Source organism: Cydia pomonella, chromosome 1 (assembly GCF_033807575.1).
Source record: "Cydia pomonella isolate Wapato2018A chromosome 1, ilCydPomo1, whole genome shotgun sequence".
Classification (NCBI taxonomy): domain Eukaryota; kingdom Metazoa; phylum Arthropoda; class Insecta; order Lepidoptera; family Tortricidae; genus Cydia; species Cydia pomonella.
The window spans coordinates 39,840,438-39,866,526 of record NC_084703.1 but is presented as its reverse complement, the minus strand read 5'-3'; the positions used below and the strand labels follow the sequence as shown (position 1 = coordinate 39,866,526).

The 26,089-nt window shown below is 39.7% G+C and overlaps 2 protein-coding genes across 2 annotated transcripts in view; one reads left to right on the top strand and one right to left on the bottom strand.

Annotated features, from left to right (window-relative positions):
- LOC133523106 (uncharacterized) overlaps positions 1–9,269 on the top strand; it is a 34,222-nt gene extending 24,953 nt beyond the window's left edge. Inside the window, 6 exon segments of the mRNA XM_061858617.1 lie at positions 2,955–3,127; positions 4,846–5,098; positions 6,670–6,821; positions 7,304–7,463; positions 7,775–7,878; positions 8,527–9,269. Coding sequence (XP_061714601.1) covers positions 2,955–3,127; positions 4,846–5,098; positions 6,670–6,821; positions 7,304–7,463; positions 7,775–7,878; positions 8,527–8,596 — 912 coding nt within the window. The 3' untranslated portion in view covers positions 8,597–9,269.
- A 1,349-nt stretch (positions 9,270–10,618) lies between these two features.
- Positions 10,619–26,056, bottom strand: LOC133523083 (sarcosine dehydrogenase, mitochondrial). Its single transcript, XM_061858592.1, has 16 exons — positions 25,558–26,056; positions 24,773–24,883; positions 24,201–24,343; positions 22,255–22,467; positions 21,790–21,913; positions 20,739–20,947; positions 20,090–20,273; positions 19,537–19,627; positions 18,077–18,329; positions 16,493–16,612; positions 15,890–16,032; positions 15,113–15,218; positions 14,402–14,550; positions 13,075–13,349; positions 12,253–12,419; positions 10,619–10,971 (listed from the first exon to the last, which is right to left on the bottom strand). Exons 1-16 carry the CDS (start codon positions 25,688–25,690, stop codon positions 10,651–10,653), a joined length of 2,742 nt encoding a protein of 913 aa, XP_061714576.1. The 5' UTR covers positions 25,691–26,056; the 3' UTR covers positions 10,619–10,650.
- Between the last annotated feature and the right edge of the window lie 33 nt (positions 26,057–26,089).

Genomic DNA, 26,089 nt, shown 5'->3' with positions numbered 1-26,089 from the left:
AATCTTTTGTCTTTACAATTTCACCCAATCTTATGCAATTTCCTTCATCTCCTAGTACATGCTACTCTACGTCTAGCCAATTCTTTATTCGATCTATGTAACTTTTCTTAGGGAGTCCCTTTCCGCAATGGTTTTCAATCCTACATTCTATTATTTATTCTTTTATTTTTCGCATGAGATGCCGTGTCGCGTGTTGTTCCCTATAATTTGACCAATGTACTTTTCTATGAATTAAGTACAATTTGTTTAAGTCATACAGTCTACTATTTTTTTTATACTACGTCGGTGGCATACAAGCATACGGCCCGCCTGATGGTAAGCAGTCTCCGTAGCCTATGTGCGCCTGCAACTCCAGAGGAGTTACATGCGCGTTGCCGACCCTTAACCCGCCCCCCCTAGTTGAGCTCTGGCAACCTTACTCACCGGCAGGAACACAACATTATGAGTAGGGTCTAGTGTTATTTGGCTGCTGTTTTTTGTAAGGTGGAGGTACTTCCCCAATTGGGCTCTGCTCTAGATCTGGAATGACATCCACTGGCTGTGCCCTACCACACAAAGCGAGATGAAATTCACAATGCCCATACCTCTCTTTTGGACGTAGTTTAAGGACGTACCCGGGTCTACTACTTTCTCGGACAAAAAAAATAGAGCAAGATAATACTAGAGCGCATTTAATATCATAATTGGTTAAAAGTAAAATATCTTCTTCTGTTACTAGAATCAAAGAGAATTACGAAGACCAAGCCCTACTCCATACAACGGTTTTGTTACCAATTATTTTCGTAGTCTACATCTAGCGTCAAGTAGCGGAACTCTCAGTACTGCTACTCACCAATAGCTGTCGACTACGAAAATAATAAGCGTTTTGGTACCAAAACTGATGTATGGAGTAAGCACTATACAGGGTGATTTCTGGGTCGTGATCTAGAACCACTTTTTCTGAATCTATAAATGATTTACATTATCATACGGCAGTATTTGATTGAAAGATAATTATTTTGATTTTTATTATTTTTCAAGTAAAATTAATCTTATACGAAGTAATCATGGTCACCCTATGACTTTTGACATACGCTGTATGGAAAGCGACAAGACGTCACATTGAGTAGGGTGACCAAACTGTATGCAAACATGTTTTTTTCTACTTGTCATCTGAAAAATAATCATAATTATTGGTGATGATAAATAATGAGCAACATCATTATACTCATCTTTGAATTCTGTGTGATGTCTTGTTCTCTTGCTCCACGACCCCGAAATCATCCTGTATGTACTTCTTATTTTTCTATGGTAGAATGGATGTCAACGTTAGAGTCTGTGTGGAAAGAGAAGAGTCGTGGAATTGGAATGTATGGGGCCCAATACATTCCACGACTCTTCTCTTTCCGAATAAACTCTACAAAGAATTCAATCAAAGAACAATTACGAAAACTTGTCCTTTCAAGAAACTCCGATTCCCACCCCACATCCCATCATCAGGCTTTGGAAACTAATCAAATTTATAATTTTAAACGAAAATTTGAGCATATGAGAATGGTTAAATATAATAAATTACCGATTTCAAGTTTTGTTTTTAAAGTGATATTGACATTGTGACACTTTTTACTACCAAGTTCTACTTTATTGTTAAGAAGTTATTTATTTATTAACATCAAATTATAGATTTAGGAATACGTATTACGCAAAAAACTAGAAAAATATGTCATTTAATTAACGTTAATTATCCCTATACCAAACCGGATCCGGTCCGGCCGGCCGGATTATGGCCAAAATCCGACCGGATCCGGCAGGATTGAAAATCAATCCGGTTTGCAATCCCTAGTTCGGTGGCAGCATGGGTTGCATTTTTATCGCATCTCACTATACCTCTCACTTTCGCACTTACATATGTACCTACTTGTTAGAACGTGACAGGCATGGTGATAGGCAATAAAAATGCGACCGTGCTACCCCTGCAGCATCCGCAGGAATCAGGATCCTTATCATACTCAAACAAGAGGTTAAGCTATCTTTTTAGGGTTCCGTAGCCAAATGGCATAAAGCGGAACCCTTATAGTTTCGCCATGTCCGTCTGTCTGTCTCTCTGTCTGTCTCTCTGTCTGTCTGTCTGTCTGTCTGTCCGAGGCTTTGCTCCGTGGTCGTTAGTGCTAGAAAGCTGAAATTTGGCATGGATATATAAATCAATAAAGCCGACAAAGTCGTACAAAAAAATCTAAAAATTAAATTTTTTTTAGGGTACCTGCCCTACCGTTAAGTGGGGGTGAAATTTTTTTTTCGCTTCAACCCTAGAGTGTGGGGTATCGTTGGAAAGGTCTTTCAAAACTAATAGGGGTTTTCAAGAAACATTTTTTGATAAAGTGAATATATTCGGAGATAATCGCTCCGAAAGAAAAGAAAATGTGTCCCCCCCCTCTAACTTTTGAACCATAGGTCCAAAAAATATGAAAAAAATCGTGGAAGTAGAGCTTAACAAAGACATTAAATGAAAACTATAGCAGACATGATCAGTTTAGCTGTTTTTGAGTTATCGCAAAAAGGTTTCCCTTCATAGTAAAAAGACTTACTTTAATTAGGTACTGATTATGCAAATTTGCCTATTTGTTTAACTCGGGTGAAAGGTACCGTTTCATCCCTTGGTTAACAATTTACTATACTTTAAGTTCCAGTTTAGCTTATTGTGACGGAAGAGTAACTACGGAACCCTACACTGAGCGTGGCCCGACATGCTCTTGGCCGGTTATTTACCTTTAGTTTGACATGTCTTGTCAGTGGAGCACAGGCAAGGAGCATCGTGCTGTATTTTTCTTATGCTATTATTATTAACATTTCTAACCACAAAAGGAGAGATGGAAAGTATAGTTTTTAACTTTATGTTGTTTAATACTTTTTTGCCGGACGGAAAATAATTTTAGGCGCTAACCTACACATTAAAATACATACGTTATTCCGTCTAGTTCTTGGACTTGGGCGGCAAGCGTTTCATATTCACTTTCGTCGTGGACATCACTCACGACGACTTCAACCATATTCCCAGCGCCGACGACGACACCGCTGCGTTGCTGCGTAGCCTTCTGTCTAGGCACGCTGAAGATACGCTTATAGTCGTTATGGGGGACCATGGACCTAGGTACGGATTATTTAAAAATTCCAGTATCGCTTTAACATACAATTGTTTCTTTCGGTACCTATTGATTAAGTTTATCAAGATAATCTACCTACAGGGGCCCATTTCTGGAACGGTATTAGACTAATATTATTAATCCACGAACTGTCAAGTCGTATGGGTTACCATTGCATCACACTAATTATACCTATAAGACTAATAATGTTGATTTTATAGCCAGGGGAGCGATTTTTTATTTTCGAGCGCTCGATTTCGTCACTCGAAAATCTGTGAGAAATGGCGAAATGCTATTTTTTAAATACGAGCGGTAGAAATTGGGAATCGAGTGGTATTGACCAATCGTTTTCAATTTCATTAGGAGAATTTAAATGCCTAGTAGTGGAGATATTATTGAACAAAATACACGAAACCGAGTGGTCGAAATTCAAAAATCGGCCCCCAGGGGCCCATTTCTCGAACGGTATTAGACTAATAGGTTTTTGGCAAAAATTTAATTTTTGGTACAAGCTTTTATCGCTGACTGTACTTTTCTTTCCACAGGCAATTAATACTCATCGAGCAAATTCTAAAAACCCCAAACACAATTAGGTTGCGTTTTATTATCACAGAGTTCCTATGTCCACCTCTTGTTTCCATCATCAGATCAGTTCGATGGTACCATAATATTGCATTGTCACCCGACTTACATATGTATGCAAATTTTCAGCTCAATCGGAAACCGGGATGTGGATCAAATTTAACTTGCAAGATTTAATTACAAACAGACAACGGTCAGGTGAAAATAAATAAAAGCTTGTAATATTATTAGTACACGAAATGTCAAGTCGTATGGGTTACCATGGCAACACACTAATAATATTAGACTAATATCTTTCGAGAAATGGGCCCCTGGTTAGATCTAACTAAATATAATAGTTTCGTAACAAATGTACACATTAAAATAAACTTAATAAGCTTACAGCCAAATTCTTTTAAATATATTTCTTTGCATTACATAATACATAGATGGCGCCCGAATATACGAAAACGAGTTTTTAATTCCCGACGCAATAAGAGGGGTTATATGTTGACGCCAATGTATGTCTGTCTGTGGCATCGTAGTTCTCCAACGGATGGACCTATTTCGATGCTGTTTTTTTTACGTGAAAGCGAGTTTCCTTGCAGTGGTTTTTAGCTATACACATATTTGATACAAATCGATCTAGCAGTTTGAAGAATATAAGCTCTTTTCTAAAATGAATGAAGTCATTTTGGCATAAAATGTTTTTTTGGAATATAGCGTAGGAGGTTTTTAATTATTACGAATAATATAAACAACTCAATCATTGTAGGCGTAATCTATCTTTCTAAAGCTATGTACTTATTAAGTTCGATGAAATTTAATGGTTTTAAATTGGAACAGAGTTGCATTGGCTCTGTTTCATAACATTTTCAAACAAAAAAATAACTCTGTTCCCTACGGTATAGGTTCGAATTTCACTATCAAATTTTGATTGTTTCTTGTATGGCAGGTCCTTAGGCTCCAGTGGCGGGGCAAGACCAAAATGTTATACGGGCGAGGTACATTTAGTGCGGCCTTTTTTAGTGGCGCAAGAAATAACGAACATTTTTACGTCGTGTCCAAGATATACTTATTTGAGGCGCGAGGCCCACGTCGCCCCCGCCTAACGCCGCCTCTGTTAGGCTCTATTTCGTGAAGTTATTTTTTTTATCTTACCCAGATTCGCGAACGTCCGCAACACCCTCCAAGGCAAACTCGAGGAGCGTCTCCCCCTCCTCGGAATTCGGCTGCCCGACCGCCTCACGCGCGCGAGGCCGCACGCCCAGCGCGCGCTCGAAGCTAACGCGCGCGCACTCACCACACCACACGACTTGCACGCTACCATACTGGACGTGTTGGATATGAGGCAACATTGGAACCCATATAAAGTGCGAGGGGCGGATTATACTAGAGCATTAACCATGCTGGAACCAGTAAGTCTACCTACTAATATTGAAGACCGTCAAAATAGTTCGTTGATTCGTCTTATTTGGTCGGACTTCGGCTTAGCATCGTCCGACAACATCGGTCATCTACGAAGTCTAAAATGTTCACAATTTTTTTTTGTATGAGATTTTTCATAGTTACTTTCCTTTCCGGTTTGTGCAACGGGCCCTAACTCTATGAATTCGCAAATACATTTATTTACTGTCTTTTCCTACTCCTCTACTGTTATCTGTCATTTATGCATTCATTAACACGAATATAAGAACATACATAAGTAAAAGGTTTCAAGAAAAGTCTATATTGTCTATTCCTCATAAAAGCTCTTGTGCTTTTAATCGCTATAACGTTACTGCGATTAATGGCTACCAACCTAACAAAACCAAAACGAATACAGTTTTAAACTAAGTGCATTGCTGCCAACTTACAAAATATTCATTTGGTTGCATAGTAAAAATAATTACTTCATAAGTCAGAAACACGCATGTGACACCCGTAATATAGCAACACCCATAGACTACGAAGACCGCTTAGCGTTGCTTGTTAGTCTCCGTAGGCTACGGTGGCCAAAATTGAGAAAAAACTCTCCAAAAATTAAATTTAGCAAGTAGCAAGTACCAGGGCCTCATGAGTTACGAGGTGTCGCCGACCGGCCGGCCGCGGCCCGGGGCGGGCCGGGCGCGTAACAAGGTATGCTCGCGCGTCTTGGCTATATACTTTTGCTGTAATTTGTTTACCTAAATTAAGATTTATTTTTGTTGACTCGTAGGAAAAATATTGTATGCAACGTTGTATAAGTAGGTCAAAAAATGCTCGTGGCGTATTCCTTTACAATGTTCGCCTACGCCTTCGGCTCCGGCTCACATTGTAACTCACGCCACTCGCCTTTTTTGACCCTTCTTATACAACTGTTGCATAAAATACTATTATGAAGACCTAATCTTATGCGAAATCAGCCTTAAGTATGACAGAATTTGTATAAAAGTACCAGGAGCATATAAGGTTGGAGATAAACGCCACCGTCGCCACCGCCGAATAAAAAGCGAGGGGCGGATTATAAGTACCTACTAGATTCTAGAGCATTAACTATGTTGGATGGAACCGGCAAGTCTAAGGCGGTCTTCACATTGGATACGAATTCGCACTTCGCTCCGGTGTGCGCGAGAGGCTATATAAGTATATATACGATAAGCACGTATACCACGCTCATACACCAGAGCTATGTGGGAATTCGCATCAGTGTGATAACCTCGTTATTATTTAGATACCTATACTTAGTTGTAGTTTATTGTTGAAGAGAGAGCGGCCCTCAAAGTACCTCGCCACTATTTGGCCTCTTAAAGACCCTTAAACGGCCTTCTAGCCTAGTAGGTTATGATATTGTCTACGAAGCTGGAGGTTCCCGGTCTGAATCCTGGTAAGGGCATTTGGATATAATTTACGAGTCGTCGCCTAACGCTATGGGGGTTGAAATTTAGGGAGGGTGCAATTTAACGACTCTTATACGCGAACGAAGATGCGGGCAGAGCAGTGAAAGTTATTGAATACTTATTTCTTTTAGATCCCGCGCAACCGCTCCTGTAGCGAGGCCGGCATCGAGCCGCATTGGTGCGCTTGCGTCGCGTGGCAAAACGTGTCCACCGACGATCCCTTCTACGAGAAGACTGCACACGCCCTCCTCAACTACATCAACTCGCTCGTTGCTGCTGTCGGGTAAGTGCGGCCATAGAATAGCCAATAGTAGGTACTTATAGAATTCCCGCTTTCTAACAAACGATTTGAGCGTTATCAATTTAGGCTTATATGTCTTAGATGAATCTTGTTATTTAATCGTATGTTTTTTAGAAACACATCAAATAAAATTTAAATATCTGTGAATACTTTAACAGTACACCAATAATTTTAATGTAACTTAATTTATTTATTTTATAATTTATGTACTTGACTAATATAATTTTTAAGTGCAATATGGGCCGACAGACCTGAAATAAAGACTTTCAATTTCAATAACTGTTATATTTTCCAAATCAATAACATTTTAAGTAGGAACTCATTTAGTGCATATTATCTTTATTTGTCGGGACGTTTGGTAATAGGGATCATTATGCGCTCTAACCATCTAACCTAACTTCAGGCTGTTTGAACAATATCTAATACCATAAATACTTCAAAGAATGCTAATTGAATTGCTCCAGTGAGCTCTGCAAACCCCGAACCCTGTCCTCGACGGCCTGGGTGCTCCGCCAGCGTGCCAACAGCCGGCTCCTGGCGTTCAAAAAGGCCCGTGATGCTGATGGCTATGTCGGACACTTCAACGCCAACACTAAAGTAGTCAACGAGAACTATCAAATTAAGGTATACAATCAGTTTCTTACACTGTCGAACTACGCAACTCAGCCAACACACGCTTATCAAACAAAAACCATAAGATCAAGTTATACCTAACACTATATTACACTGTTTTGATGGCACCAACGTTGTAAAAAATGTTTCATGATCATCAAAGATCAATATCGTCAAAGAATTGCAACTTTAAATAAAAATATAATTTATGATCTTGTTTTCTCAAATTATAAGTATACTTACATAACTTCCCTCTAAAGCCTAAGACTCTAACCTGTTTTGCAAATACTTGAGATGTTAAAAAGTGATGTATGGGTTTACAGATAGTAGTAGGCCCAGGACACGGTATCTACGAGGCGTCGATGACGTATCTAGTCAACGAGGACAAGTTTATGATCCATACGAGGGACATATCGAGGACAAACGCGTAAGTGAAACTATGATAAGGAAATAAGTCCGTCATTCATATAATAACAATTCATGCAAGCTACAATAATATTGTAAATAATTGAAAACAAAATGGTCGCAAAATAGGAAAGTTAAATCGGTCAGTAATTCCAACTTAATTTTATAAATGAAACTTTTTTATTCATTTATATCCTATCTTTACTCAAGATCGGACCACTGACCAGATTCTTGAATTTCGAGAGTTCGATTCCGTGTGGGGTCCTTCAATATTATCTCCACTACTAGGCATTTAAATTATACTTATAGAATTGAAAACGAAAATACCACTATATTCACAATTTCTATCGCTCGTATTTCAAGAATAGCATTTAGCTGCTTTCCTCAGATTTTCTAGTGATGAAATCGAGCTATCGAATTTATCGTGCCTCAGTATTAAGGATGACTAACGCTAAACCGGGCCAAGGCATCCGACGTCCGACGCGTCACTTTCTAATGGCGGCTGATCGGTGATCACGTGGTGCTTTCCATAGAAAACGAAGCGCCCATAGACATACAAAGCGCCGAAAGCTCCGGCCCGGTCTATTAATCTCACGTCAGTGTTCTTTATTTCTCATATTATTATCAGTTACTTACCAGCGAGTTCACTGACGTAGTCCTTTGCCAACAGGTACAGCACCGAGCCAGACTGCATCAGCAAACTGCATCCGCACTTAAATCCGTACTGCTACTGCCGCTGACATCCACCAATAATAGTATTACCCTACAGAAATAACACTTCCTACAAAACCGAAGTTTGATAGCGATTCAGGGACGAATATTGATGTCCCTTTCTAATGCAGGGATCTATCCCTTTCGGCTATTTAGGGTTGTCAAAATTCAAGTAATTATCTTATCTGTGGTCGTGCACGCAAAGGGACGTCAAGTTGTGCCAACCCTAATAATTACTCGGAGCAATACTGAACCGAATGGAGCCGAGAATACCCGAAAGAAGGAGTGTCGCCCCACTATCAATAGGGCGAAATTTACATGAGCGGCATAGCACACTGCGACCGAGCGGGATGTCGCTATAATGCGCGCATAGCGATGTCTCGCCCAAACTTCGGAGCGACGCGCGAATCGGACGCAGTGTGCTATGCCCCTTAGGCCCATTTCGTAACCTCTCCTAAGTTACGAATCGAGAACAATCCCAGTGATGGTGTTCAAAAGTACCGCGTAAACAGATACCTTCAAACATATCAATAGTTACAATAATTGACTTTTCCAAACCTTTCTAAATTTTTTTAAAACTTTCTGTGACTTGACTGTGATTTATAGATTTAAGCATTATTAATGTTAAAGTACCTAAAACGGATTGTTTTAACCAATGAATGAATCTTTGTTCTGTATAATAAATATTTAATATTTTTATCATTTTGAAGGTTTGTGTCCTATCAGTTCGCTTTATACTCAGACGGCTAAACCCTCGGTAAATACTAAATAATACCAAAGAGCATTTGAAATAGAGGTGGATTGTCATATAAAATTTTGTAACCACAGTAAATTTACTGCCATTTATTTACGCATGATTAAAACTTTTAGAACGCCATTTGACTTTGATCCTTATTCTTTCACTGATATGTGTTAAATTTGTTAAATATCAAAAAGTGACGCCATCTAATAGATCAAAGGCCAAAGGTATCATCGTTTCGAGCGATGGCGCCATAACCTTTAGGTAGTGCCCGGTAAGATGGCGCCACTTTTTGATATTTAACAAATTGAACACATATCAGTGAAAGTATAAGGATCAAAGTCAAATGGCGTTCTAAATGTTTTACTTATGTAGCCGAAACAGCGATAAACGAAAATATTCGGGCTAGTTTTGAAATATAAAGAGCTAGATTTAATTTTTTAATTATTATTGAAATTCCTGAGATTTAGGCTCACAATCAGAAGTACAATCAAAGGTACAATTTGTTGAAAGATATCTAGTCATAAAAAATAAGATAACAAACATCAAGTCTATAATCTTTTACTTTTTTAATGTATTATACCTAAATCATCACATGCCAAAAAGCAAAAAAGTCAACCACTGTATTAATTTTTATATACCTAACATTTATACTACTATAAAAATTAGAATTATTTGGACGTGAAAGGGATGGGTGTGTCATTCGTGCTTGCTCCGAATACCGGATGCGGATACGAATGGGAAAGATAATTTAAACTAAGTTTTTATATATTGTCTTGAAAATAACTCGCAATATGAATCTGTATTTGTTTGTAAATATCTATACCTATTAATAAATATATAGTAAAGAAAACGTTATTTTTTATCCACATGATTTAAATATATCAAAATAAATGATATAAATGAAATATATGATAGTCGTATAGTTGATATGGTGTATCAATCAGCATTCGATTCTGATTAATTTTACCATAATAGATATCATCGCCACTCATATTATAAATTGTAACGCTGTCTCTCTGTTACCTCTTCACGCTTAAACCACTGAATTATTTCGTATGGCCATAGTTTGAGTTCTGGGAAAGAACATAGGTTTTTTTTTTTGTATTTTACTGCGGAAGTATTATATAGGAGTACAAATTGGCCTATCACTTCACGCGAAAGCAAGTGCTATAGGTTATGCCATCTTGTGGGCTATATTGGAAGCATAAACTTCACATTTACACCTTCAGTTTATGCACGCTTCCTATACTTAAAAAAAAAGCAATCATGCCCATTTGCACATGATTGTAAAAAAATAAAACTACGACACTGAACTATGCTAAAAAGTTTATTGAGATCAGTTTATTCTACACCGCCAGCCTTTTCATTTTGCCCCGCATGAGGATCATGCGAATTCTCTTCCACGCATCCATAGTTGCCAAGGATCCTTTGACCAGAAGGGTCGAATGGAGACCTGGTGTGTAACGTGGCCTTGTATTTTTTGCCCAACACTTCGATTTCGTAATCACCGCTTTCAAGGTAGTCTTTAGTGAGTACGGATCCCTTGTTGTTGACGTAGCCGATGCCGATGGGTTTGTCGAGATAGTAACCATAGTCACCGCGCCGGAGGTAGCCTACCGGTTCGCCGTTTCTGAATATAGCTTCTTGGCCAAATAGCGCAACCTGCCGAGAAGATTTTCAAAATTATTGGACGTGTTATGAGGGCTACCATTTTTGTGCTCACCAGATGGCGCTACTTGACTGTAGATGGCGGTCCAAAAAAATCAATACGTTCTAATATAACGTTCTAACAAAATTATTATAACGTCAAAATTTGCCGTTTTTTTTTAACTGTTTAATTTTGCATATATTATAATTGGCACTTTTTTAAACCTCTAACATTTATTGAACTAAGTTTACCTAATGTTTACCATGAATAATCAAAAATAGAAAAAAGGTTTACCACAATTATGATCAAGGAGCGAAAATTCGCCATAAATAAGCTTGTAACGTTACTATTTCCGCGTGGAAGTCGCTAAAAATTTCAGTCCCATCTTAGTGGAACTGTACATTTGAAGAATTTTGCAAGGTCATCATCGCGAACCTTATCGTGATGCGCGAAGGCTGATATTGAGCTGTAGCCGAGCGCGTCAGTTGACGTCGTTGGCGACCAAAGGGTAAACGGTTTAGGCTGTACGCTGTTTGTCAGTATAGCAGAACTGTTATCTGTTATACTTATGAATAGATGAAAGGCTTTTTACGATATCGCCGAGGATAGTGCGCGCAACTAACAAAGCCTAAAGAGTTCGAAATTCAAACAATGTACTAAAGCACTGAAGGTAATTGGACCTTATTGCATTTGTTACCTACGCGGTATTGTACTATCCCCGACGATATGGAACATCAATTAATATTAAGTCGTCCGTTTAAAATTTATACTCAAGTCGGGAAATGTGTTCATTACCCACCTCGACTATAATGTATAGTAAGCATCAAAAGTAGAGTATGGAACAACGCACCAAAAGTATCTGACACCCTCAAATACTTTTCCAAAAAAAGATATATCTGGACAGTTTCCGATCAAAAGCAGGCTTTTATTTAACTTGACATGTTCATACATATATGACTAACTGTTTTTTCAAATCATGCAAAGCATTTTTCAACCACTTCCTGATATCCGATTGACTGAAAATTTGCATTCATTTGTAAGTTGGGTGACAATGCAATATTATGGTACCAACAAACAACGCAACCTAATTGTATTTGGGGTTTTTAGAATTGTCTCGATTAGTTGCCCGTGGTAAGAAAAGTACAATCAGCGACCAAAGCTTGTACCAAAAATGAAATTTTGGCCAAAAACATTATTATGCCTACAGAGAATCGACACTTTTAGCGCATAGTCTGAGACGCTATATCTGATGCTAACTGTACTATTATTAATATTATTTATATTATTTGATTGACCTTGTCGTCCAGTGTGAAGAAAGCGTATTTCTTAGTGACCCCCTGCTGCCTCGCGCGGGCGACGTGCTCGTTGCCGACGTAGTTGCCGTCCCTGCGGCACGCGAACCCGAGGTTGGCCTCCACCGGATTGTCATCCGACCTCACGTCAGCGTTCCACAGGTGGTAGCCTGCAGGACCAATGTCGTACTGATGCAAGGGCGTTCAATAGAGTTGACAACTGTCTAAGGTGGATAGATGGCGACAGCATAGGTTTTACCTGTCTCTAGTTTTGTTCTATCAAAGATTCATTCATTGAGTAAGATGCTTAAGATTCAAGAAAAAATCGTGCTTTGAATTAGACAGGTAAACGAGATGGCGCTGTAGAGCTCCATACATTTTGCGGTAACTCTGATTGTCAAAAGTTGACAATTCAGTGACCGCAAAACATATGGCGCAGTACAGCGCCATCTGTTATGGATGTCAAACTAAGGGGCACCTTTTTTTTTTGACTTTACAATTAATTCTCTTTGGTTCTATAGAAAACCATTACAGGCCATAAAATTAAACAAAAAAAAACAAGACTTCGTAGGATTGACAGGTAAAACCTATGCTGCCGCCATCTATAAAATACTACGACCCGCCAACCCCATTGTCTAACGCGTTAAATACTACAGGCAACATATATACCCAAAGAGCCTATACTTAAAGAAATTTTATATTTATTACTAAATTTATCACTTTAAAAATCTATCCCCATCTGAAGTTTCTAGAGAAAAATGATTTTACGGTGGTTGAAAACGTCGTTAATGTATGCCGAAACATTAAATTTGACAACGCCTTTACCTTTCTCAGCACTGAGCGAAGTCAAAGCCCTCCATCCAGCATTCTTCAAACCATGCGCACGGCTCAACGCCTTATAAACGGAGACAGCATTCGCGGAAGGTATGTGCAGCTCCCAGCCGAGCTCGCCCGACCACCCGATGCGCAGCGCTCGGCACGTGTACGTCTTGTTGTCCGGGGAGTGCGGCGCCTTCGAGAAGTGGATGCTGCGGTGGGTGCTCACGGGGAACGCGTCGTTGGAAAGACCTGCGTCGGTGAAGCGTTGAAGGATTCTCTGGCTGCAAATTAAAATCTAAAATTACGGCGCTTGCTTCGAAACGAAACCCGCGTTCATCTCAAAGCTGCGCGCGTAGTGGATTTGCTTTTGCGCTAGCTTATTCTATAAGGTCGTATACATCAAGACGGGTTCTACCGTTTAAAGTGAAAAATCAAGAATTAATCGAAAAAACACGACTACAGAATTGAAGTGTTTGTTTAGACTGATATACATGAAAACTTTAAACGCTTGAATCGGTCCCATTTGTCTGTACATAATAATAATAATAAATAAATATTATACGACATTATTACAAAAATTGACTAAGTCCCACAGTAAGCTCAATAAGGCTTGTGTTGAGGGTACTTAGACAACGATATATATAATATATAAATATTTATAAATACTTAAATACATAGAAAACACCCATGACTCAGGAACAAATATCCATGCTCATCACACGAATAAATGCCCTTACCAGGATTTGAACCCGGGACCATCAGCTTTGTAGGCAGGGCAGGGCTTCGTACCCACTAGGCCAAACCGGTCGTCAAACCATCTGAATATTGAAAATGTTTGTTTAAAAAAGGGTCATTTTGTTAAGATTTTCTCTGCTGTAAACGTGTAACGGCCACTACAGATATAAAGTCAATGACTGCGGTATTGGATCGGTCGGCTGATTTTTTTTTGTTATACCACGTCGGTGGCAAACAAGCATACGGCCCGCCTGATGGTAAGCAGTCACCGTAGCCTATGGACGCCTGCAACTCCAGAGGTGTTACATTGCCGACACTTTAAAAACCTGTACACTCCTTTTTTGAAGAACCCCATACTGTATACCCTCGGGAAAACCTCGGCAGGGCAGCCGGAGCGTCCGCGGGAGGAAATTCCTCTTAAACCGCACAGTGCGCGACCATTTAGGGTATAAGGGGGGGGGAACACCCTGCCGACGGCGAGCGGTGCGGTGATAGAAAGCGGCCGTTGGCATCATGTCAAACAATCCTTAAGAGCACAGCCCTTGAATTGGATGTAGCCTCAATAGTCCCTCTAAATGAGCCCTTAAGATGGTGGTACCTGTGTGGGCCTTGCACGCTGAGGATGCACAGCTGCTTGGTGACGTCGGTGATGGTGGCGCGCAGCTTGTGGGTGTTGATGATCCTTCGTAAATGCGCGAGGCTGTGGGACGCATTGAACCCGCTCGTCACCACGTAGTAGCCGCGACCCTAGGTCATTTACACTCTACAGTTTTGAGCTGAAAAGTGTGCGCTGCGCCATGCTCGGATAAAATAAGGTAAAGACTCAATAAAAATAATATTTAGGATTTATGACAGCCATATGCAACTCCATATTGTACGGCCAGTCAGTAGGTAATAGGTACAGTCAGCAATAAGATTAGCTAGTTAGGTAGGTAAGATATTCAAATTATTAGGAGGTAAAGCTCGCTTAGTCAGTCATGCTACCGAATGTACGCACCACAGAACAGTACCTAGTAGTTATAGGTAGAATTAGTAGAAACACGAAATCTGGCTCGAATTTTATATCAGAATTATGACAGTTCTTATACATGAACGTCACGTCACGTCAGTCCTTATAAATTAACTACAATATAGTTTTCTCATTTAAGTGCAGTTTTCTGTACGCACGGTTATTAATTAATGCATCTCCTTGTGTGTGTCGACTCGCTCAAGTGACACTAACAAAAATCTTTGAGACTAGCTGTTAAGTTATGGACGCACGATTTCAGCAATGATGCTTGGGACAGAAAAGGCTTGTTTGGGTTAATACCTTGAACACCGGTTCGTGCAGCTGCCCGCTGCCGCCGTCCAGGATGCTGACGGTCACATCGGCCTCCACGCCGCCCTTGTCGTTCAACATCAGCGTGTATACGACCCTGTCAACATTTAAGCGTTTGCTTAGTAAGGTTAGGTTAGTACTAGCTACGCACACAACACCACTTCGTTTATAGAAATTAAACTGTCGTCGACATTTTAAATTCTTTCTAGATACTGTTTTTTAATCATGTGTGTGATTGTTTGTGTCCTATATCTGCTTATTAGCAGAGTTAGCATCGTCAGCAGCAAATCTGCATGAGTTTGCCGCCCAATAGAAACACGTGTATTATACATGTTTGTTCTGTGAGATGAAAAGGATCGACAGTAGAAAAAACTTACATAAACATATAACCGCAAAGGAATAGTAAATATATATAATGCTGATGTACACATTTAGGTGTAATCTGGTAGGCGTTTGTTTAAAATTTGAAGTTCCTCCAAACATTACAAATACGACGACGCGTGCCTATTGCGCTATTGCTATTGCCTATGCGCGTACGTGTCGTATTGTCATGTTATTAACCTTTTGAACGCTTTATGTCATAAACACAAACATCACTCAAACGCCAAGCTCCCGGGCGCAAGCGAGCTAATGTAAACCTTACTCGAAAGTGTGAAGGTTACTTTGACAGCGCACGTCATGACACGTGCGTTATTCATTTTTGTGTTGTCTGTATTATTTACAGTGAATTTTAGTTTACCTAAAAGATACTAAAGTTACGTCTCTTACTTATCGTCTTTCTTAGACAAATCAGCCGTGAACGCGAGCTCGGCCGTCCTCTGCGCGTCGGGCCCGGTGATGTAGAACTTGCCGTAGTACGACATGTTGAACAGCGCGGCGCCGTTCCTACACGTCAGGGCTTCATCTTGGATCTGAAGATCAATTGTTTTATTACGTAATCTGTAGCATAAACAAGGTAGACGCTGGAGAAAAGGGCGGCAGTTTGACAACTGAATTACTGAATATCTTAACGTATGCCATTCAGTGAAATTTACTTTCGCTATCAAAACTGCGTCCGCAATCTTGCACAAGAAAAGTCAATTCAAGGGTGAGATTAAGTAAAATCGTGTGACAGTAAATACTCTTACCCAGAGCACCGAAGCTGTGCTCAACTGAGCATGCCACTGGTATAAATGCTAAGGTGAGAGAGACTGAGAGAGACAAAAATTCTTAGATCAAAAAAGGCCAATTTGAATTCCTTGTGGTCCCTTTTTTTATCTGACTATCATATTTTGTGAAGTGTTTATTGGATTGATAAAAGCCCATAAGGCCTATTGTAAAAGTAGAACAAACACCTACGCATATACTATATTGTATGGGAGAATAACTTACTATAGGGAAGTGCTTGGAGAAATCGAAGGAGTAATCCCCTTTGACTATCTCTTCGTATCGTGTGTCTGTGTTCTTCGGGTAGTTGTTGCTTCCATACCAATCGTACTGTTGCACGCGAATCTGCAAATATCATTCTTTTAAAATATTTTATACGGCTATAAGCGAAACAGGTGAGATATTAAATTGAAACCAAAATTATTAATAATGCCAAAATTCACAACATTTAACAACATTAACAGTTGACGTTTAAAAATCCAATTAAGGTTAGATAGGGTAACAGAAACACTGGGGCAATGGAAGCACTTGTAGCTTGTAGGGAATTCTAACAATATTCTCATCTTGCCCTGAGCAAAATAAACTATGTCTTTCTTACCCTGGACTGGAACTGGGGACTTTACATACAACTCTTTCAAGATCACTATATTATTGTATTAAAACTAAGCGTATAATCTATATCACGTAGGTATCCAGAAAGACTACAGCATGCCAAAAGCGCGTGCTTGTCTGACCACCAGCCCGCGGGCCTTAAATCATTATTAAATGGATCCGAGTTGCGTTTGTATTGTTCGATTTTAAAACGATACCAATTTAAGTCTTTTTTAGGGTTCCGTAGTCAACTAGGAACCCTTATAGTTTCGCCATGTCCGTCTGTCTGTCTGTCTGTCTGTCTGTCTGTCCGAGGCTTTGCTCCGTGGTCGTTAGTGCTAGAAAGCTGAAATTTGGCATGAATATATAAATCAATAAAGCCGACAAAGTCGTACAGTAAAATCTAAAAATTTAATTTTTTTTAGGGTACCTCCCCTACACGTAAAGTGGGGGTGAATTTTTTTTTCGCTTCAACCCTAGAGTGTGGGGTATCGTTAGAAAGGTCTTTCAAAACTAATAGGGGTTTTCAAGAAACATTTTTTGATAAAGGGAATATATTCGGAGATAATCGCTCCGAAAGAAAAAAAAATGTGTCCCCCCCCCCCCCTCTAACTTTTGAACCATAGGTCCAAAAAATATGAAAAAAATCGTGAAAATAGAGCTTAAGAAAGACATTAAATGAAAACTATAGCGAACATGATCAGTTTAGCTGTTTTTGAGTTATCGCAAAAAGTTTTCCCTTCATAGTAAAAAGACTTACTTTAATTAGGTACTGATTATACAAATTTGCCTATTTGTTTAACTCTGGTGAAAAGTACCGTTTCATCCCTTGGTTAACAATTTACTATACTTTAAGCTCCAGTTTAGCTTATTGTGACGGAAGAGTAACTACGGAACCCTACACTGAGCGTGGCCCGACATGCTCTTGGCCGGTTTTTTGAATACCATTTATTCAAATTTGACTACCAATTATTTTTGTATGGTGGGTCGCTAGAGGTGGAACCTATAACGTCAAAACGTGTTACAATTTGGGTGCCATAACGCTCAAAGTGCACCTGCGTGCGAATAGCTACTCATGAAGAAACGGCAGTTTACGATCTGTCCGGGCAGGAAGAACCCGGGGCGCTCCCAGCAGCCCCTGCTCGTGCTCCACCAGCTCCTGGTACAGCACGTCGTGGTTGGTGCCCTGCCTGCTAGCTACTCATGAACGGTAGTTACAATCTGTCCGGGCAGGAAGAACCCGGGGCGCTCCCAGCCGCCCCTGCTCTGCATGACAGCGCCATCCTCCACCAGCTCCTGGTGCAGCGCGTCGTGACTGGTATCCCTGCCTGCTAACTTCTCGTCGTTTGGGAACACTACGCTGTAGTTCTTGGCGTAGGCCTCGTGACTGCTCTCGCGGACCCAGTGCGAGCGCGACATCTGGGCGGGCGAGAAGCGGCGAATGTCGAATGTGAACATGTTGTATTGGGGCCTGGAAGTGAGGTGGGAAATTACACATTTGAGAGTTAAGAACAATAACTAAGCGTGTTCGAGTCCTTTGTATACAGGTATTTTAGTCTGAATATGATATGAAATCACAGGGCCATTAGAAACGCTACTCTTAAAAGAGAGCTTACTTCTGAAAATGCAGGAAAACACGTTGTTTCTGGAAAGTTTTTTTAAGAGTACCAAGCTAGCCTTGTGCAGCGATAACTACTCTGCTAAAATGTTGGGTATCACAGTTCATTATGTACAATTACATTTACCTAAATATAAATATTGTTGTTGAAGACATAATCATATTACTACTAATATACATAATAAATGTAAATAGATAATACTAATTTTATCGAATTTTTTTACGCCAAAAAATTTTCGAATTTAGGTTACAAGATATGAACCTAATTAAGATAATTTAAACACTAATAAGTAAATATCTACAATGACTATTACGTCAACGATGTGGTGATTGTTAGTGACCAAGGTCAAGTGGTCGTTATACCCGTTACAAGACGATATGCGTCAATGATCCAATTATAGTTGTCAGAGTAAACAAAACGATAAGAAAAATGCTTATTTAATAGATTTAAATGTTGTTTTGTGCGTTGTGAGGCAACCCTCCAAGGGGTCCTCTGCAGAGGTCCGTGGGAACAAATAAATTTATAATAAAATATCTATTGGTGTTGTAATATTAGAACATGTTTACAGTACCTACTAAGGGTAAAATCTCATAGTAGCGTAAAGTGGAGTTCAATAGAAATTACATAATACTGTAAACAAACCAATTTACCTTCATTTCGTCGTAATCTCGCACTTTTTGTGAACAACCATTCATGTTATCAACAGTTTATATACTTATATCTTACTTATATTTATTACTAGTTAAAATATACGTTAATACCAATATATCAATGACGCACAAAATCTGGCATATTTGTTTACATTATTTGCCTTTTCTATTGAACTCCACTTTAGGCGATCTACACCAAGGGTTACTAATACTTAGTATATTTAAAAAAGACGTTTCTACTAAATTCTCCCGATTGCAGAGTCTGCAGATGCATGAGTCATCAGTGAGTGAATTCGGACAGAAGTTCATAGATTGACTGCGTATTGATTTGTATTAGTATAAGTAAATAAAAACATAATTATCCAACTATATATAGTGCAAAAACTTCTAAAAGGCCAGGCATTATTACCTGCCAGTGAGAATCCACTCCGCCATCTGAATGCCGCATCCAGCCGAGAACATCATACCAGCGGAGTTGTAGCCGCAGTTGTGATACAGACCTGAAATGTCATACAAATTAGTTCCTGATCTACCATCTTATTGTACTTGTCTCTATTGCGCTGTTTATAAATGGAGTAGTATTGGTCTCTCTTAGGGTTGGTTGCATCAAACTGACTGTCACCTTTACCTGTATAATGTTGATCAGTCCGTCAATCATGGTTGGTGCAACTGACCCTTAATGGATTTCCCTTACTAGCAGCAATACGTGACCATTGTAGCACTGAAAGCGCGACGCCATATGAACGAGTATTAGTTAACATCTTTAAGGAATTCTCTACTCACCGAACACATCAGGGTCCACCCCGAGCAGCGCCTTGTAGTCGGGCGTGAAGGACTCCGGGCCGTACACCATGCTTTTAACGCCAACGCCGCCCTTTCTGAGGCACAGCGACGCCGCGCTCTCCATGTGTGCGCCGAACACGTCCCAGTCCAAGTCGTATATACACAACTATAACACTCACCGAACACATTAGGGTCCTCCCCGAGCAGCGGCTTGTGGTCGGGCGTGAAGGACTCCGGGCCGCATACCGTGCTCTTTACGCCGACGCCGGCCATTCTGGGGCACAGCGATGCCGCGCTCTCCATATGCACGCCGAACACGTCCCAGTCCAAGTCGTATAGATGGAATTGTTGGTGGTCCGAAAGCTAGTAGATGAAAAAATATTAAAAGTACTTTCTTGATCTTATTCACCTATCTTTAGTATTCTTCAATAATAAAATTACACAACACAAAAATCCCAATGCATGTTTGTAGAGGTAGAGGCTAATCTAAAGCTAGTCACACGAATGTCTTGTTTTTTACCTTTCCCTCCTTCCTAATTGTCTCACGAGGTCAAATTTGCCAACTTCTTAAAACTTTTCTTCTATTTCTAAGTATTGTATAGTTTGCAGGCGTGTTTAATGCAAAATTAAGTTGTCCTCTATAATTTCATAAATCTTATTTTTTATTTACAAATTGGCAATAAACATGCAGTGGCCAACTTTCAACTGTTCACCTATTAAGGTTCCTAATACAAGCCATCTTATAGACGGATACACGGACAGCAAAGCAAACGATTGTCACTCTTGGGGTAAAAGCCTAAATATAATCATAAATAAATAAACACAAACCTCGTCAAGCACAATCGGGTTATTCTCGTATCCACCAATATTACAACTCTCGCCCTGTATCTTGAAGTACAGATTGACATCATGGTCCCTGATGTTGGGGCAGTTGCGCACTTCCGGTAGGGCTTCGCTCACGACGTAAGCGTGCTTGAAGGGGATGAGCGGCAGCGCGGGCACGCCGGCGAAACGGGCCACTCGCGGACCCCAGGCGCCTGACCATAGAGGTCGAGTTGTTACATTATTTTTATTGTGGCATATCAGTACGAATATCGGTTGCCTGGCAACCTCATACTAAGATTATGCGACCGCATTAGGTGAACAGCTCACTGTGATTTCACCTTTACTTCTGATTGCGCGTTGTTGTTACGAATCTCGTGCACCTTAGGCTTACTCGGAACGAATAGTAATTTAAATCGAGACAGGATTATCATAGTCGAATATATGGGCTCATTAGTGCTGTTTCCAATGGAAACATGAGGTGATTAATCGAGCGAGTAAAAATCTTTCGTATGTCCGGCTGTAATCTATACGTGTCGCATTTCTACACCGCTTCTCGCGAAATATTATGAGCAGGTATAATAATAGGGGGTATTACTGTAATGTTCTGCCGCCAGAATGCAGCACTAGCACCAATCGTAAACCATAGAGTAACTTATACAAACTGCTGCTGCCTTAAACTGCTTTTTGACAAGTTTTCACAGATAATAGAATATGACATTGATACGTTAAGGCAGTTTGTTTACAAAGACGGCCTACCGGGAAACTCGAAAAATCGAATTTTTGTTATATAATATGCAAGAGTGATAGAGAGGTTAGATAACGCAGTTTCGATATTCTTGTTTCGTGTTAGACCCTCAGATTGTGATGGATTGAGGTAGTGGCGCCCCCTACGCAGAGTTTCCCGTAAAGTTCCCTATTATATGGCATTTTTAGCCAACTAAGTTTAGGATTTTTTTCTAAATTGGGGAACCTTGGGAATTCACTTGGTCTACAGCTTACAGAGTCACTAGTAGTAGATAGCCAGTACCTACTGGCAGAGACAATGAATGTATACCTCCGCAGTTGACGACGCACTTTGTCCTGATGAAGCCTTGATCCGTGTGCACCCCAGTAACTTCCTTGTTGCCGAGTATGTTGTGAGAGTAGTGTATGTCGTGCACCGGGCAGTTTTCATACACCTGCAAAGTTAAAACTGCTATTATGCTTTTTATGAACCACAGATACCTAGATGATTAACGTATACTTTCACACCTATCATATTTGCATTTGTAACTATTATGCCCGTCATTGACAGTCGCGCAAATGTCCGAACCCGCATGGTCGAATGCTGTATGACTTGAACTTCCGCGTAGTACCTAAACATCTGTGCACCCATCCATCTGACAACCCACTGGCGCTCTATATTCGCAAATGGATATCTGACAGCCTTTCACACGCGTGCAAACCTTCGCACAATTTACGAATCTTCGTAATCATATCAGTACCTTGAGTTATGCTTGCACACTGTGTGTTACGTTACCTTCCCACCATTCTGAGTTGCTACTTTGATCAGCGCTCGGCACGCCATGGCAGGGTCGATGGTCCCGTCCAGCGGGGAGTAGAGCGCCATCTTGAAGACCTTCGGATCCAAGAGGGGGAACAGCTTCTGTGCTTCATTAGGGTCCAACACGTCGCTAGGGATGCCCAGCGCCTTGCCCAGAGTGTGCAGTCTCATGTATTCTTGAGTTCGCACCTGCATTAGTAAACGGAATTAAAGGTCAATGTGATATAGTGACGATTAAGGAAGTCATCTATTTGCATACCTAAGGATTTGGTATGAGTAATATAGTAGGTCTACAGAAAAGATCTGTCATACTACCCTTTGCGGCTCAAGATACGCAAAGCTAACCACAGACGCTTTCTGTAACCGTTGCTCTCCGAAGAGATAGATAGATAAAAATCTTAATTCTTCTCATTATTACATGGCTCTAATGGCCGACATTATTAGTTTAAAACATCATTTTAAATTTAAAAGAAAATAGAAACATGTACGAATAACTGGAACAAACATGCATTGTTTTAAATTAGGAACGAACACAAAAATAACGAAGTATGAAAATGGGCGAGCCATGTGAAGAACAGGCGCTGGCTCAGCATAAAGCTGCGGAGAGCCACAGCGCTGGTATTCTGACAGAACCTCAAAGAGTAGTGACGCTAGAGATAGAATGAACTACATGCTGATTTAGACTGCTAGGTAGACAAAAGGCCGATATTGTCACTCAAATTTAAAACAATAGAGCAAATGAAATACGTACGATTATTAAATTTTATTTTATTTAGAGGGGTCAAATTGCGGTGGTTAGATCAAAGAAAATTTGAAAAGAATCTTACCGGGCATCGGCTAAAGGTTGTGGCGCCATCGCTCGAAACGATGCCGCCATACTTTTGGCCTTTGATCTTTTAGATGGCGCCAGTTTTTGATAATTAAAACATATCAGTGAAAGAATAAGTCATATCATTCATATCAGTAAAAGTTTTAATCATGTGTCGATAGATGGCAGTAAATTTACCGTGGCTACAAAGTGTTCTTTGACAATCCACCTCTATTTCAAATTCTCTTTGGTTATATATAGCTTTATATTATTCATTATGGACTTTATTTAGGTGGTTTTAATTGTTGTGTGAGGAATTTATGAAGAAAATAATTAAAAATGAATATATTTATTTCAGACACCAGCGGGGGCAGCATGGCTCCAATTTTATCACTTGTCACTATGCCCGTCACTTTCGCGCTTACATACTTGTTAGAACGTAACGGGTATGGTGACAAATGCCGACCATCTTAGCCCTACTGGTATCCATATTTTTGTGTACAAGAACTATATTATTTAATTTTTATTTAGAATGTTCAAATAGTGCGTCCCGAGAGCAACGGGAGAGAATTTTTCAAAGGAACTCGGGCTGTTGGAAGTCAATCTTTATTTTCGTATCGTCGGGTAACAAGCAAAACTCACTAATTACCACCACAAGCTCATAACCATAATGAACCATATTACTACTACAATAAGGTGGATTTTTGTTTAATTATTTTTTTAGTAATTAGTGCTTTTTGCTTGTCACCTAACGAATTATGATCCTTACAGCTAGCAGTCGCCAGTATCCCGCTACAGACTCACACGCAGCATGGGACTAACCTCGAGGTCACAAGAATGCAACGATCATATCAGAGTCAATTGAATTTTGTTATCAGCCTGCCAGAGGCAAATGACCTCGTGAACAACAACGTACAACTTTTCACCTCAGCAGCGAGAACACTTAAGCCCTATTTAGACGATTTAAGAACTTGCATGCAATACATTGCTTACTACAGAGGGTAGAGAATTCAGTCGATCGTTCAAATATCGGAATTTAAGAAATGAAAAAATACAGCCTTAAAGAAATTAAATCTTATCTTATATTATATCTTATATTTTCTTTGAAATGTACCTTGCTGCGCGAGATGAACATGCCGCCATTGTTAATCCAACCGGCGTAGTCGCCGCTTTCCTTTTCCAGACTCTCATATACTCGGCGAGAGTCCTGCAGCAACTTTACCTCGAGGTCGCAAGGGCGCAACGACCACACTAGGCCTGTGAACGAATGTCATTATATAATTTTCTCGACGAATGAGTACATAAGTCCTTTTGTGGAACATGACGTTTAGAGTCTATACTACTGGTAAATCAGTGTATTATATAAATATTCATGCAAAGCTAATTTACAATACAAGAAAGAAATCAAGACACAAATCAAATGTTTGATCTTCATCTTCGCGATAAGTAATTCAAATAGCCACCTGTGACACTCCTGATGTTTATCGGCCACCGTATGCGCTTATTATCAACCGGGTCGCATACGGTTTGAGCAATTTTGTACACAAAGTTAAATGAAAATCAAAGGGTCTCCAAACTATCCAAAGTTCATCTTTTACTTTTGGCCCGCGAAAAGGCAGCGGGAGAGCCGAAGGCCTGGCCGTGACCCGCGAATGAAAAGATTTAATGAAAGGAAACAATAATTACCTGCTGTGTGCCAGGTCGTCCCGCTGGTGATTTTGGCTCGCTCGAGAAGGACAGCATTCACGCCTCGCTTAGTAAGTTGGTACAGCGTATTGCATCCCGCGATGCCTCCACCTAAACACCACAAACTTCTTAAGTGTTTTTATTTTTATTTTTAATAAAGTTCCTTTCGTGCCACGACGGCGGTCCATTTCTAAATTTGTCAGTGGTTTCAGTTACCTACGTCGATTTCAAATAGGTAACTACTAGTAGTCGTCTTTGAGGAACAATACTAAGTAAAACATTTCACAAGATATAGGTATAATAAGTAGTTGGTTTCTTTTGAATTGACAATAATGCTATAAATAAAAATGTATGACTGTATATACCTAAGGAATTGAATTATATTCGAATACAACTCCATGAGCATATTACGATGACGTTCGTCTGATAATATTATCATAAGTTATAATGTTTACAGTAAGATACTGTACTAATTTTATAAGCTTCTAAGTTCGAGCGGTGAACAACTAGAATATTGACATAGATATTTACGAACTACGTGAGCACTTGATATATTTATACTTATTTTTTTCCAGATGTACATTATATAAATTCGATTTGTACTCAAGGGCTGTATACATATGTAAGTTCAGCGTAATTATTAACTACTTCGGGTTCATTAAAAGTGGGTAGGTATTCAAATTCGCAAATAGCGCTTAATTAGTACGAGATTAATTTAGAAATGGCAGTAATCGTGGTCGGCATTTATAAAAAAAATTAATGGTGTAACGAGTAAACAAACTTACCAATGATCACAACATCCGCCGAGGAAACAACATCTTGACTCGGATTCGTCGCCAATTGCCTCTCATTGCTTAAACGTTTCAAATAATTAGCAGTATAACGCGATACACCTCCTTTTTTAAACAATTTATACATATTGAATACTTAACTAATACGGGGGTAGCGTCAGTTTCCTACAAAGCTGAACGCGTGAATAAACAAGCCGGCCTATCGACTTGTTTTTAAGTAACGGCCAAGAAAACGGTGATAATGACAGACGTTTGCAGTTAACAATCTTCTCGCCTATCAGTCAAAGTTCAATTTTTATCGAGTATAATAGATGTTTGTTTTATTTCTGCTGTTTCACGAGAACCTATCTATCCCGACAAAATTGGCATATCGGCCTGCAAATATATTCAAATATATTTGCATGTATTTTTTTTTTTCATAAATATCTATGTATTATTTCTCCAAAAAAGCCTTTAGCAGAACGCTCCTTTACATTTTACCTAAGTGTATGTGATCGTTAAAAAAACAGATAAAAGTAGGACTGCT

What these genes read in the sequence shown, in the direction of transcription:
- LOC133523083 (XM_061858592.1), bottom strand. Translation starts at nt 25,690, where the DNA reads ATGTATAAATTGTTTAAAAAAGGAGGTGTATCGCGTTATACTGCTAAT. An exon ending in GTGCGTCGTCAACTGCGGAG is followed by an intron (nt 20,948 to 21,789) that starts GTATACATTCAT and finishes CTCTATGGTCAG; the next exon opens with GCGCCTGGGGTCCGCGAGTG. An exon ending in TCTCCAAGCACTTCCCTATA is followed by an intron (nt 16,033 to 16,492) that starts GTAAGTTATTCT and finishes ATTGATCTTCAG; the next exon opens with ATCCAAGATGAAGCCCTGAC.